Here is a 15,055-nt window from a genome sequence, read left to right as displayed (position 1 = left end):
CTTATAATTCATCTATCTAGAAAGTGACTTATTAGTCAACTATTTAGAAAGACTTATTAGTCGTTTACCGCAGAGAGAGACTTATTAGTCATCTACCTAAGAGTGAGAGACTTATTAGTCATCTACTCAGAGCGCAGGATTTCACAAACATTTATTTGTACTTGCTTGCATGCATAAGTAGGGTTATTACTGCTAGGCATGCTTGTTATGACTTAGTAACATGTTATTACTTGTTTATGAGCATATTAAGTTTTCTTACTAAGCTTCGGCTCACAGGTGCTATGTGGTGCAGGTAAAGGCAAAATAAAGCTGGACCATCCTTGAGTTGGAGAGCTTAGGTGACGATGTGTACATATGTGGTTGCTCGACCGCCATGGCCGAGGGTTTAAAGAGGAACTATGGTTAAACCCTATTTTGCCTCTTAGGTCGGCTGGTTGTAAATATTTTCTTGTAATTAACCTTTAAATTATATTTTTGGGATCCAAATGTATACAGTAAATGTTTTAGTAAAACGTTATATCTTAACCAAAATTTTTAACCCTAAACTGTTAATCATACTTAGTTACACGATTATGGCCAAATGATTCGAGTAGCGAGTTTAGCACTTTTTAAATTGCACACCGTAACGATCCCTGGAGTTAGGGTGTTACAATAACGAAATGTTTTTACACCGTGAGCAGTTACTGCTCGGATGTAATTAATAAATTAAAAGAAAAGTTGGCTTGAGCAGCAAAATTGTCTCAACATTATGAACCTTAGTTCGTCTGTTCCAGTTACAAATATATAAAAAAATATTTAAATCACTGAGCAGTAGAAGGAGGATTGGGCTGGGATTGCTTGTCAATCGTGGTCCCCACATCCTTTTCAACACCTTTGATGCCATTCACCAAGGAGATTTCAGGGGATTCCTGAGCGTTCTTCTCCTCTTCTAGGCGAGCGGCACACTTCGCCAGTTCAGCTTGCCTCATCTGCTCGGGAAGATAATCGAAGTTTGCCCCTGGATTGTTCTTCCAGAACAGGTAGAAGCAGTTGAAGATTGCCCCTTTGAACTTCTCTAGGTTCTGAGCATCAATTTCCTCGAGCAGTTTAACTCGCCCCTCCAGCTCAGTGGCTTCCTGCTGGCTGGCCATTAGGTCATCTTGAAGTTTGGTTGCTTCTTTGAAGTTAATCCTCGAAGCCTCCTTAAACTTTTCTTTGACGGCAGTAACTTTGGCCAACGTCTCTTGGCACTTCTTCAACTCTCCGTTTAGGCAGGAAACCTTATCCTCACATGATTTGATCTCCTCGGCATGATTGGCCTCGGTCTCCTCAGCACGACGCCAGCTATGGCCTATGGTTAGGATACCCTGCGAATAGAAAAAGAAAAGTGAACCAGTTAGGGCAATTAGAGAAAATGTTGCTTGACTAAAGAAAAAGGAAAAAACACACTTACACTGAGGACTTCAGACAGCCTGCGACTGACAACCTAGCTGTTCTTTAGCGAAGGGAGGTGTGAAAAGGCTTCCTTCCTACGACGATGCCTGGATAGCCTTTGCAGCTTCTCGTGAGTAATGTTGTAGGTGCTAGTCGAAGATCTCCCCGCCTGCTCGGGGGGAGGGCTATTGCAAGGAGGAAGAGGAGGTGCCATGGTCATGGATGGAGTGGGCGCTGGAGGGTCCTCTGTTCGAGCCCTTTTCTTGGAGGGATCACTACTGCTCTCCCCAGGGTGCCTCTTGCTCGCGGGAGCTTTGACGTTTGCGTACATGTCGAAAACGTCTTGAGAAGGCATGACTGCAAAACAAAAGCAAGCGATCAGACAAAGTAGTTTGGAAAAATAATATAATAATGGAAAGATAAATTCTAAGTAATATACCCGAGCTATTATTACTGGTCGATATATTATCTATAGAACTACTGCTACACTCACTCTCTGCCTCAAAGAAGTCCGAATTAAAATTACTAGTCGTAAATTTAAAGTTGTCTTCCCTGTCAAATAAATGACAGGGGATAGGAAAGCTATCTAAGAGTGAGAATTCTATACCGTTCTTGTCAGAGGATTCAGATATAGGGCTGGTGTATTCCGACCGTTTTTGTTTCCCCCTCCCATGGTGGGAAGGGGTGGTAGTAGCCCGAGGGTTGCTAGGTGGTTCCCGGATGGTCACTCCCGTTGGTCGTCGCCTCTGGGGTTGTGACACATCTTGCTGCTGCTCGGAGATTTCCTATCTGGTACCCTCTCCAGTGGCAATCCTCGCGGTGGATTCCCTCACTTCCTGGTGAGGTTCCAAAAGGCCGACCAACCTTAGATTGCTCTCAGTGACCAGCTCCTTGGCGCTCTTTTCAATGTTCATCATGCTGGCCAGGGCTGCGGCCCTCATCTCCATCTCTGGAGTAGGGTCTAGTCGGTACTATGTACCTAGACACAACGCCAATTTGCTAAGGACAATGAAAGGAAAAACTAACAACAATCATCGACTAGAGATTGAAAATTTTACCTCTTCGTGTGAAGGCTAGGTTGTCGGTGACCAGATCAGTTGTGAGGAAGTACTTCCCTACATTGGACTTGTGGGTGACATCGCTCAGAAATGTCCGAGTAGATTCTTGGTGGTAGAAATGGAAAAACCCCGCATTGTTTTGGTTGGGGTTGGACTGGAGATCGAACAGATAGTTGATCTCATGTGGTGTAGGCACAAACCACTTTTTATGGTTGTAAAGGATATAGTGTTGATAGCACTCTATATCCGTTGGGTGTTATTTGGAAGAGGGCGACCTCGAAGTAGTTGGCCACCTCTTGAAAAAATTCGTGCAAGGGCAAGTGTAATGCCCCAAATTTCCTAATAAGGTTTAGGACTTTGATTAGGAGGTCGGGAGGGCCATAATTGATTTATTATGGTATTTAATGATCATATGCGTGTTAATGTGAATTATATTATTATATGATGATAGATGCATGCATATGAGTGTATTTATAATGATAAGGGCATTTTGGTAATTTGGCCTGCTGAGGGCATAATTGTAAATTGGGTGCATATTGTAATTTGTGAATGAGATTTAATTATTATGGAGATATATTCGAGCTATTAGACATGAGACGGTCATATATAATGGATTAGCGGTTTTGTCATAACGGGGTCAATTTCTGGGTAATAGAACTGTTTATCTGGTGATAGATTGGGAGTATTTGAGATCAGGATGGAATTCTGGAAGTTTTGACTATAGTATCCCCGGGGGTGTTTTCAGGACCCCGAGCACTAGGTTTTATTTGAGGTTACTTAAGCTTGAAGTAGCTTCCCTGATAAGAACGTACGTTAGAAACCTCTCGTTCTCTCTCAAAACAGCCTGTTATATCATTTGAGCATTTTTTAGGAAATCTTGAGTTCTAGGAGTCGGAATCAAGCGAGGGTCGAGGCATAACGATCCTAGGGAAGATTAGAAGCTTCTTAACCGAAGGATTTGATGGAAAACAACTCAATCAAAGGTAATCTAAGTTTGAAGTTTTAAGTTTTTAAGCTTAGAATTGGACTTGGTGAATTGTTGAGTTTTTGGTTGGTTTGAACCTTGGGTTTTGAGGGTTTTGGAGTATTGGGAAGCTTGGGAACTTTGATTTGATGATTGGGGAATGTTTGGGTATGTTTTTGGAGGATTTGGAGTGCTTAAAACACGTTTGGGAATGGCCCAGGGTTGGGGGCCGCGACCCTAGTTCGATGAAGCAGGTGTCAGGAAATTGGCCTTGCTGGGCGCCGCGGCCCTTGATGGAGGGGGCTGCGGTCCTTGCCTCAGAGAACCCTGGGGGCCGCGGCCCAAGGTGCTAGGGCTGCAGCCCTTGCCCTGTTTTCACCCCGTTTGCTCGTTTTGACCCTGGGAACTTAGCTATGGGCCTCGGGAGTGTCCCTACTACTTGGATTAGTTTGGATTGACCTCTTGGAGGCTAGATATTGGTTTGAAAACCTTTGATTATCATGTTATTGATGGTGTTCCATATTTGGTTATGGTTAGGTGACCGCTAAGGGCTAAAAGGTTGATCGTTCTCAAGGGTCGTTCTTATATTGGTTCTAGCTCGAATCTGAGGTAAGAAAACTGCACCCTGTGTATATGTGACATGCATGGCTATTATGATGCATGTTGTTTGATTATTGAGTATGACATGCATGGCTATTATGATGCATGTTGGTTGATTATTGAGTATGACATGCATGGCTATTATGATGCATGTTGGTTGATTATTGAGTATGACATGCATGGCTATTCTTGATGCATGTTGGTTGGCTATTAAGCGTGACATGCATGGCTGTTATTGGTGCATGTTGGACTGCTGGATATATTGCATATGATGCATGAGAAACATGTGATTATGACATGCTTGTATCCTGAGTATGATACGTTCAGAGCTTGAGCCTCTGTGTTTATGCACGGTCCTAATTGTACTAATACCTATTTAGTAAGCATGTTGAATACTTTGTTTATGGATAAGGAACATGTGATATATGATTGGTGGCATGACTTACTTGTGTATGACACTGAGTAGTCAGGGACCGACTCTAAAGTTGAGAATCATGCATTGAGGGGCTCTATGGCACTAATGCTAGACCGACCCTAAGGTCGATGATCACGTATTGAATAGCTCCATGGCATTAATGCGGGACCGACCCTAAGGTCGAAGAACTTATAAGCGCTTGCCTGGTCTACGACCAGATGTTTATAGCCAAGGTATATGACCCCGGTGACTGTTTGTCACATGGCTAGGGGACGCTGTCCATAGCACGACTCTAGAGTCGAGAGGAAGGTTATGTTAGTGACCATTCACCATGTACCTGTCCTAATCAAACTTATGAAAGAATCACTTATTAGTAAAGCCCTGGTGACCCTATCGTCACATGGCTAGAGGGAGCGATGCTCATTACTGTGACTTTTGGCTATTGTCACCTCTTTGCTTGGACTGATAGTCCTGAATGGTTATTATGATCGTTGTTGATATTATATCATGCTTTATTGTGTTTTCTTGCTGGGCTTCGGCTCACGGGTGCTACGTGGTGCAGGTAAAGGCAAGAGGAAGCTAGACCATCCTTGAGTTGGAGAGCTTAGGTGATGACGTGTACATATGCAGCTGCTCGTCCGCCACGGCCGAGGTTTAAAGTGGAACTAGGATTGAACCCTGTTTTGCCGCTTAGAACGGCCTGTTGTAAATATTTTCTGTAAGAAACTCTGAAACTATATTTTCGGGATCCCAATGTACATATTAGACGTTCTAGTGAAACATTACATTATAACCAAAGTTTTTAATCCCTAAACCGCTAATCATACTTAGTTCACGATTTTGGCCAAATGACTCGATTAGCGAGTTTAGCACTGTTTACAAGGCACACCGTAACGGTCCCTGGAGTTGGGGCGTTACAGTAAGATTGCCCTTGCCTCAATATGATACCTCGACCAGGCGCTGAAGGTGCCTCCAGGCACGTTTGCCCTTTGGTCGGATGTAGGTTTGACTAAGGTAATCCCAGGAAGACTGTACTTGGGATATTTTTCCACCATTCTAGCTGATATGACACTAGGAGGCGCGACATACCAGTCAACTTCTGCTCGAGGGCCATCGCGAGGTCGGGCTTTGGGTTGAATATCTGGTGGTGCAAAATTTATAGGTTGAGGATCATTTGGAGGACCCTCGGTACGGGTTCCTGATTGGTTAGAAGAAGAATGGGTATTTTTCTTTTTCTTACAAGCTGTGTATTTAACATGACCCATGTATGGCTGATGGTCTGAAGGATTGGTCGTGGGATTTTGGCACGAAAATGAAGGCTCAGGGAAAGAAAATGACAGTTGCTCTTGATCCTTGAGCAACAACGCGAGAAGATCGTCATCTATTGGCCTCTCACCTCCCCAAGGATTGTGCATGAATATCTGAGAAGAGTAAAGGGGAAGTGAGAATCTACGACCAATAATTAGAAGAATAAGAAATATAAGGATAGCGTTGCTCGTGTATAAAAGTTAAGCTTTTATACGACCAGCAGCATCCTAATATAAACACTACAAACATGCGATCAGTTTGGAAAAACAGATCAAAAAGTGAAAAGTTTTTTCAAGAAAACTTTTCGACTCCGAAAACAGGCGGGAAAAACCCACTTTTTCCAAAAACAGTAAAATCGAATTTTCATTTCGATTTTGGGCCCTAAATAAGTACTCTTATTTCCCACATTAATTTCTAAATATTGCCTAGTGTTTTTTACTACCTAAAATTCCTATTCTTTCATGTTTCTGCGTATATTTGTACGAACTTGATTACCCGAAGATTTTTTTTTTCCTCAAGAACATTGGAGGCCCAAATCACAAAATCCATGAAATTTATTCTAGATTGCATAAAAGGGAAGGTGGGTTCAGAACTTACTTGAATTACGGCTTGTAGAGGAGTCACGAAGGTTGTTGCTCGGAGCTGATGGAACGCGTCTCAGATCACCAAAGTTTTCTGGGTTTTTCTTGAGAATTTTTTTTGAGTTCTTGAGGAAAGAGAAGGATTTGGTAAAAAGTGAAAAGTGGGAAAGGTAATATATTTATACAGATCGTGGTGCAGTTAAAAAGGTAATGATGGGAGTAAGATTTTGATGTATGGGAAATCGCATTAGCCATCGAAATATTTTTGGGAAACTACAAAGGTCATGTTGCTTACTTTTTCAAAAAGGTGATGACAGATATGACAGGTCAAACGAATTCCTGGTCGAGTAAGTTTATTAAATGCCGGTCACAGTAAAATAAACTTGAGGGGCAAATGTTTACCCAAAAGAGATTCACCCGATGACGTGGCAGGACTAGTATGTACGTGGGGTGCGCGTGACTATTTAAGTGGTTACGTTCAGGTCGACCATCGACTAGAAGAGAATTTACTCATCATAATGCATATTTCGTAGTCGACTAGGGTTGGTCGTAGTATATCAGATATTTTATAAAGATATTTGATCTTGCATTTATGTAATAATTGTAATTTCCATTATGATTGAGATACGCTTGTATTAAATGTAATCAAGGCCCATCGACCCATAAGGAGATCCTTGAGCTTATAAATAAGACTCAAAGGGTTCATGGGAAGGATCTTTTTGGAGACTGCGAGAGAGAATTATTGTTTCCACGCAACTCTTTGTAACTATCATTGAGCTTGTGAAACTCAGTAAACCCTAGTTTACTGATCGCAAGTTTCCATTACATTAATAAGAACACTAAGTGGATGTAGGTCATTACCATCACTTGGGGCCGAACCACTATAAATCTTTGTATCATTTGTCTTTTTGGCTTGAATTCATCTTAAATTTTGTCGTTTTACTTGATTCCGTGTCGTTGACCAAATCAATGGTCAACAACTATAAAACCTTATTTTCCTAATGCCTCTCATCAAATACATGCATCACTAAGAAAGCTAAGATGTGAATACTAATGTTAGTGACAGTATATATATACACATATAGACTAATGGTACTTCAAATAACAATCCTTAAAAATATAAGTACTTCAACAATGATAAATGTTGCTGAAAAACTCTCTGCTGTAACTTATTTAGATTCTACCTTTTTTGTCACAGAACCGCAATTACCAAACCAACAACCTCATCTTAGTAATATGTAGAATTCCAAATAATAATGTAAAGAACCCAAGAGAGGAACCTAAACATCATTAATTAAGCAAAAAGAAGCATGCTTTGATATTTTATCATCAATTTCACCAAAAATAACTACAACACAACCAATCTAATACTATGCTTCTCTCAATCATTTTTTCAAACATCTTTCATGCATAAATGAAATATCTCAATGTAAACCACAAGATTCTTAAAAATCAGTAAAACAAAACATAAATTAAAAAAAATACATAAACACACATATATATATATATAGAGTAATAGAGAGACGAGAGGGAGGGAGAAGAATGAATAAAGGAGAAGAGGAAGGTCGGGTGGCTTGCCGTGAGTGAGGGAGAAGATGAAGGTCGAGTAAAACAGAGAACAAAGGAGAGGGAGGGATGGGTCGCTTGGGTCAATGAGAGAACAAAGAGACGAGGTGGAGGGATGGGTCGCATACCTATGTCGGCGTTAAGGTCTGGCTGGCTGGACTGTGTCGCCGTGAGTAAAGGAGGTCGCCGTGAGCCGTGCTGCGTCGCCATGAGTGACCGTGCCATGAGCAGAGGGGAAGACCAACCATCGCGCCGTGAGCAGAGGAGGCCGCCGTGAGCCGTGCGTGAAGGAGAAGAGAAGACCAACCCTTTTTACGATTTAGGGATTTCTGTTTTAGGGATTTTTATTTTAGGCATTTCTTTTTTTTCTGTTAAAGTAAATGAAAGGGTAAATGGGTAAAATTATACCCACTCATTTAAAAAAGAGGCCATTTAGCTAAAATGTTTTGAAAGCAGGTTATTGTGCAAAATACACTATAAAAAGGTCTATTTCCACCAATTTCTCTTATTATTATTATTATTTGACGCCTTTTTTGTCAACAGTGAATAAAGAGCACGAAAACAATAAATAGTTATGGCCAGAAAAATACAATAAGACAAACATGATTTTTTACGTGGTTCAGCAGTTAACTCTGCCTAGTCCACAAGTCCTTGTTATTAGAACTTAAGGTGATTTCTGGAAATTCTTTAAGAATGAATTCTCCAGAGTTTCTCTCAAGATCACAAAATTTCGGTCCTTTACAATGGTACATGACTTCTCTATTTATGGAGGAGATCTCAGAATACTATCCCGCACGTTTTAGGAAGTTATTCTGTATATGTAAATAAATTTAATGGCCTTAAAAGCCTGTAACTCCTATATACAAGGAAACGTCCTCTGAAGACCAGGGGGCGTATAACTGAATAATAAATACCCCTTTATTATAGGGGATTTACAACAATAAATGTAGATTGCGTCTCTCCAAAATGACTCACTAAGATATTCAAAGTTATCAATCTACATCGCCAGTGCCGTGCCAACCCAGGTCTCTTAATGACTTTCGAGTTGTAGCATTTTCCCCGAGATCATGTGGCTTCGAGCTCATACTTATGTCAGGCTCGGAACCCCTGATCTGAGGTCATCCGAGAATAGACGTACTTCGATGTCTATCTTTCAAGCTTGTGAGGATTTTGAGGCTACCATCTTCGAGGTTGCCCCCTGCTTTGTAAGTTCGGTGCCTAGGTTGCGGACACGTGTTCTAGACATTACGAGCCCATACCTAACGAGTCCAGCTTTCGAGATCACAATTCTTAAGGCTCGAAATCTGGGTGTAACATTATTATTATTATTAATTACTTACTTTTTTTTTCTTATGTGTGTCCTTTTAAGTTTTTTTTTTAAGACTATGTTTCGAAGGAAGGAGGGAGAATAGGAAGATGGATGAAGATGATAATTGCTCTCCTTTGAACTATTTAGTATTAGGGTTGAAGTTAGAAGGATGAAGAGGAACTAATTATTAAAATTACTATTTCATCTTTGTGATATAAATATTTATTATTTTTTAAAATCATATATATATCATTTTATAGTATTCTTTTGTCTTTTTCTTAGATCCTCTATTTTTTGAGGGATTGAATCTTTAAGCTTTGGAGGGTTCTTCCTTCTTCTCTCCTCTCCCTTTTTCTTTCCCTCCTACCAAACAAAAAGATTCAACGTATCCTTCTATTACTCTCCCTCCACCCCTCTTCATCCACTCATCTCTCCTCCTTATCATAGAAATGTGAGAGAGGAGGATGGATGGAGAGTTTAAGAAGGATGGGTAGTAGAATGGATAAAGAGGATAGATACTTTCATTTATGTTGTTTGGTATTAGGCGTGAAGTTGGATGGACGAAGAATAAATTAATTATTAAAATTACCATTTTATTTATTTAATATAAATATATATTATTTTTTAAAAGGGTATATATGATATTTTATATATTATTTTTTTGTTTTTTTTTTCTGGATCCCTCAACAAATGGAGGGACGGGATGTTTTGCCATGTTTGGTAGGACGGAAAGAAAGTAGGATGGATGGAGAGTTTAAGAAGAATAGAGAGTATGATGGATTGAGAAGATAATTGTTTTCTTTTATGTTATTTGATATTAGGGATAGAGTATGAATGATGGAAAATAAATTAACAATTAAAATTATCATTTTATTTTTTAATATAAATATTTATTATGTTTTAAAAAAACATATATATTATTTACATAGTATTTTTTGTCCTTATTTTTTTTTCTTCCACTTTTGGAAGGATTGCATTTTTATGCTTTCGACATCCATCTCTCCTCTCCCTTCCTTTCTCCCTCTTGCCAAACAAAAAATTCAAACGTAGTGTTATTCCTTGCTTCTTTGAAGAGATTGATGGGGAAAATGACATAATAATAATTACTTTATTTTGAAGGAGACAAAAAGCAGCATAATATATGGTTTATTTTGTAAAGGGAGTGCATAATATAAGGTTGAATCCACGTATTAGTAACTTATCAATATTTTAAAAAAAAAATTAAGTAGTTTTTTGGTATTTCAAACTCAAGCTTTTGTATTTTGGAGTAATTTTATGGGCTTAAGTTTACGATTTTCTTTTTTGCATTCTGTCCATGTTGTTAAGCCTAAACAATAAACTATTCGAATGGATATGATCCGTTCATTTTTATGTTATCTTCAATTCATTCAATGGTAATTCAAATACCTTTTTTTTTTTATTAAATCTACATAAAAATTTAAAGAGCATTAAAAAGCTTCAATCAATAACCTAACCCTACAAAATACTAGTGAACCTAATTTCTTCTTTTTATTATTTAATTATGATGGAAAATAGTACTTTAATTTATACACAATAAATAGTTTAAAGAAATAAAAATGGATGGATATGAGTTGATTACATTGTGGAACGGAGCTCATCTAGCGTAAAGAAGCATATAAAAAATTAAATTTTGGAGAAAAAATGAGCAATTCGAAAATTCCACAACATAACTTCCTTCCACGTAATGGTATTACAAAACAAAAGATTAGAGATGAGATGAGATTTAAGGAAAAGAAACAAGAATGATAAATATTTTATAAAAATCTCCTAAAAATATAAATAATTAAATAATATCCACACATTATATTATGCATTGAGCTAGAAAAGACCATATCGTCAAAAAATTATTAATTTATTTATTTCATACCTACTAAAGGATAGCTTTGTAATCTATTGTTTTATAAAAAAATACCCAATTATTATTTCATTTTATTGAATCCAAATTAGAACAAATATAGTTATAAAACATGTTACATATGTACACTGCTACTTATAATAACTAATAAAGATATATTAGTGTAGGAGGCCAACTCAATGTTGTCTAAGAAAATAGCCTGTTGCCTAGAATAATAATAAATTGAAGACCTATTTCTAAACATAAAAAATGGACAAAATGATCAGAATCCTCTTTGTTTTGGTTGTCTTGTTGGTCCTTCTAGTAATGTTTTGTTTAGTTATGCTTGTATCAAATATGAATTATTATACACAAAGTTATTTTTACAAAAATAATTGGTGCTATGTTAATTATGTTATAACTAGTAGCATATTTCCAATTGCCGTCACATAATTACAAAACCAAAGAAATGACCACACAACTTGTAACTAATGAATCAGAAGTACCATTCGAATTATAGATAGATACAATAAAAGTAAAGGGCAACAACAATGCTACTCACATCAATAAATACCAAACTAATAACTAATAGAATCTCCAACTCCAAATAAAAGTTCTAAGCCCTGAAAATATGAATAGTACAATAATGATCTCCGATTTATTCACCCTCTCATCACAAGTCTCTGATAAAATATAACTAATCCCAAGTAAAGATTTAGATTCTCATTCTCTAGTAAAGTAACACAGACACAAACACTAGGAATAGAGAAGATATTCCTGTCCATACTGTTCTCTCTGCTCCATTCTTATCACTTCCTGGAACTCCTGTAAAGATTGATTTATAACAAAACATTCAATTTCAGAGCCAATGGAAGATTTGACACTTTGAAGACTTGATAAACTAATCTTATGTAATGGAACAACAAGTGATTATCTATAAGTTTTTATCAACATTGTTTTCCCTAGGTTTCTCATCTAACCCTAGAATATTTGAGGACCGAAAAGTTATAACAATTGTTATATTGGTGTCCAAGAAGAACTCGAAGCTAGGACTCTGTGGGAGCAAACCATATGCCTATAAGTAATCATTTCTATTTACATTAACACCAAAGCATCAACAACATTAGAGTTTGTGTGAATTATTACAAGGGTAAGTGTAATCTCACTCGAATTAAATTTGAAAACAAAATAGGAAGGAAAACTTCAAGAAATGAATCATTTTGTTAGGGTCAGAATCATAAGAGCGACCTCTAAGTGTGGGAACACTTTCACCACTGGCTGACTGCAAACATGACTTTTCTAAGTGACATTTTTCCAAATCCAAATGCATTTCCTAGACTTTTGAAAAATTCCTTTCTCACACTTGATATTTATTTATTTATTTCAAAGGGAAGTACAGCAAAAAAATATCTATATATTTATATATCTGTGTGTGAATATGCAAGTCAAAATTTGTGGTCTGCTTAGGTGTTTATTTTGGAGGTTAATGAAGAAAAAACAAGTTCAATATCAAGCTTCATCCAGGCCAGGTCCACATTTACATAGCTTCTACATGTGTGATGGGACGAAGCCAGAAATTTTATGAGTGGGGGCTTAATTATATATACATATAATATAACTACAAATAATAATTTTAGGAAGATTTTAATATAGAAATTGTGTAAATAAAATAAAATATATGTTTTTTTTCAATTTTGCATTTTAGTCACTTGTCAGTTTTAAATAATCTATGAGAAAAAAAATGTAATAAGGATAGAGAATTACGATAATTCTATAAATTTTAAATCTATTAACTAAGTTATTGTGAAAATAAATAAATAAAATTTATTTTGTTCTAGAAACTAAAATTAATATATCAAGTAAATGTATACTAATGGTACAAATAAAATTTTGAGGGGGTTAATAGTAGAATTTGTTACAAATTTTTTGTTCTTAATATATATAATCCAATGATAAAATAAATATTCGTGATGTATTAAAGGCAAACAAATGACATCAACAAATGTATATAGTAAATATGGTCCAAACATACACAACAGAAAACTATAATCGACAATAATTAAACATAATTATTTCAATGCATAATGTTATGATAAATTAAGTTGGCCATTGATTAAGTACCAGAAAGTTATACATTACAATAAATAAATGAAGGACACAATAAAATAAATTTTATGATGGGTGGGAGTTGGGGTAGGTCAATTATGTCAGCTAACCTCATGAGAATATTAAAGAAACAAGTAAATAAAAGCAACAAACAGCTCAAAATGCAGTTCATTCCAATTATGTCTAAGGACATTTTTGTCAATATATGATGTGAAGTAAAGACTAAGGAGGGAGGAGGCATTGGCTAATAATATAATCAAATTATGATATCACAACACAACAAATTCAATAAACCATAATATTCAGTGGGTTTATATGATTCTTTAATCAAATCATTAATTTTTATTTTTCAATGAGATTAGAAAAGTAAAGTCACCTGGGGGAGGCTGGCTTTGGGGAGCTGGAGCTCCAGCTACGGCAGCTGAAGAAAATTCAATAAATAAAAATTAGTACAATTATTTGAACCAATTGATATAATCTCATAGCAGAAAAATGAAATTAAAAATTAAAATAAAAACCCCATGGAAATGAAGCTTTGTGATTTGATCTGAGAAATTGGTCCGATGTATTATGTATGAAATTAGAGAAATTATCATAATTTTGAAATGGAAATTTCAAAATTCGGATCTGGATCAAGATTGAAGAAGATAGAAAAGGTGAGAAATGACATACACTTGCATTGGTCGAGCTTGACAGGAACGCCGCAGTTTTGAGTGAGTTGAAGAGCCTGAGCGACTGAAACACCGAAGCTCTGAAGCAAACCAGGGGTGTTGTAGAGATTACATAGGCAAGAGAGCTCGGTAGCCACCGCTTGCTTGATGGAGGTACAACACCCTTCGCTTGGCTTGGTTGAGTTCAGGTCGCTGGCACACGACACGAGCTTGCTCGCGCAAGAAGGCATCTGAGCCTCCGCCATACCCACCGTCATCACTGCAACAAGGAGAACCGCCATTATCGTCTTGTTCAAGCTCTCCATTTTTACTTGCTTTCTCAAAAGGAGGTCTGAGCTTTGCTTTTCTTGCTTTAGCTTAATTTATTGCTTTGATTTTGGGGAGAACTGCTGTGGCGGTTCGGTTCTTACTTTCTCCTATTTATACAGGACACCTTCTTCTAGAACGCGATTTTTATTATCACACTTTAATTATTAAATTAAAGAAGACTTAGAAAAAAGAAATAAAATTATTTTAATGTTTTATTTCTTTAATAATTAATTAAATTTATTTGAATATTTGTTAATTTAGATTTTCTTTTTTAGAAAATTAGTATTATTTTTTTTTTATGTTGATTTGTCAATTCTCAATTGCATAATAGTTTTGGTATTGTACCTAGATAAAAAACCAAAAACTTTTTTTTTGTGAAATTGCATTATATTATTATTAACAATATTTACATAATTTATTCATAAATGAAATAAAATTACATTTTTTACTTAATTATCTAAATTATGTATAAATCACATGTGTGGACAAAATTCTGTCTAGACGTACTAAATCCAAACTCTTATTATTTTTACTTTTAAATAAAACCATTTATTATTACAACATCTTCCAAACTCACAAGAAAGAAACGTTCCTCATATACTTCCAATTTTCAGCAATACCATAGTTATTTTTCTTCTTGTATTTTATTTGGTCAAAATTAACATGCCAAAAAATAAATAAATAACTAAAAGGTAAGAAAATGGGATGAAGAATAGTCTTAAGTTGTATTTTAAAATTAATTATTGGTATTTGGTATGATGATAAGTAATTAATTATATTTATTTTACTCAACTGAATACATTAGAACATTTAAAGTAGAATTTATCCATTTGTTAATGTAAAGTGAAAATTTTACAATCATTCTACTTTTTATTTTTTTATTTTGATGATGTGATATTT

General features: G+C 36.4%; 1 protein-coding gene across 1 annotated transcript; it reads right to left on the bottom strand.

Annotated features, from left to right (window-relative positions):
• Nucleotides 1-11,539: 11,539 nt before the first annotated feature.
• On the bottom strand, nucleotides 11,540-14,280 carry LOC133778232 (non-specific lipid transfer protein GPI-anchored 7). The gene is made up of 3 exons (XM_062218102.1): nucleotides 13,848-14,280; nucleotides 13,552-13,596; nucleotides 11,540-11,894 (listed from the first exon to the last, which is right to left on the bottom strand). The coding sequence occupies exons 1-3, from the start codon at nucleotides 14,149-14,151 to the stop codon at nucleotides 11,800-11,802; spliced, it is 444 nt and encodes a 147-aa protein (XP_062074086.1). The 5' UTR covers nucleotides 14,152-14,280; the 3' UTR covers nucleotides 11,540-11,799.
• Nucleotides 14,281-15,055: the final 775 nt, after the last annotated feature.

Source organism: Humulus lupulus, chromosome 5, assembly GCF_963169125.1.
Source record: "Humulus lupulus chromosome 5, drHumLupu1.1, whole genome shotgun sequence".
In the NCBI taxonomy this organism is placed as follows: Eukaryota; Viridiplantae; Streptophyta; class Magnoliopsida; order Rosales; family Cannabaceae; genus Humulus; species Humulus lupulus.
The sequence above is the reverse complement of the archived record's forward strand: the minus strand, read 5'-3'. Positions and strand labels throughout refer to the sequence as shown.

Bases quoted from the DNA above. Each gene is read 5' to 3' on its own strand.
- LOC133778232 (XM_062218102.1), bottom strand. From the start codon at position 14,151: ATGGAGAGCTTGAACAAGACGATAATGGCGGTTCTCCTTGTTGCAGTG. The intron at 13,597-13,847 runs GTATGTCATTTC...AATTTTCTTCAG, and splicing joins CAAGCTCGACCAATGCAAGT to CTGCCGTAGCTGGAGCTCCA. The intron at 11,895-13,551 runs GTGACTTTACTT...CAATCTTTACAG, and splicing joins CCAAAGCCAGCCTCCCCCAG to GAGTTCCAGGAAGTGATAAG.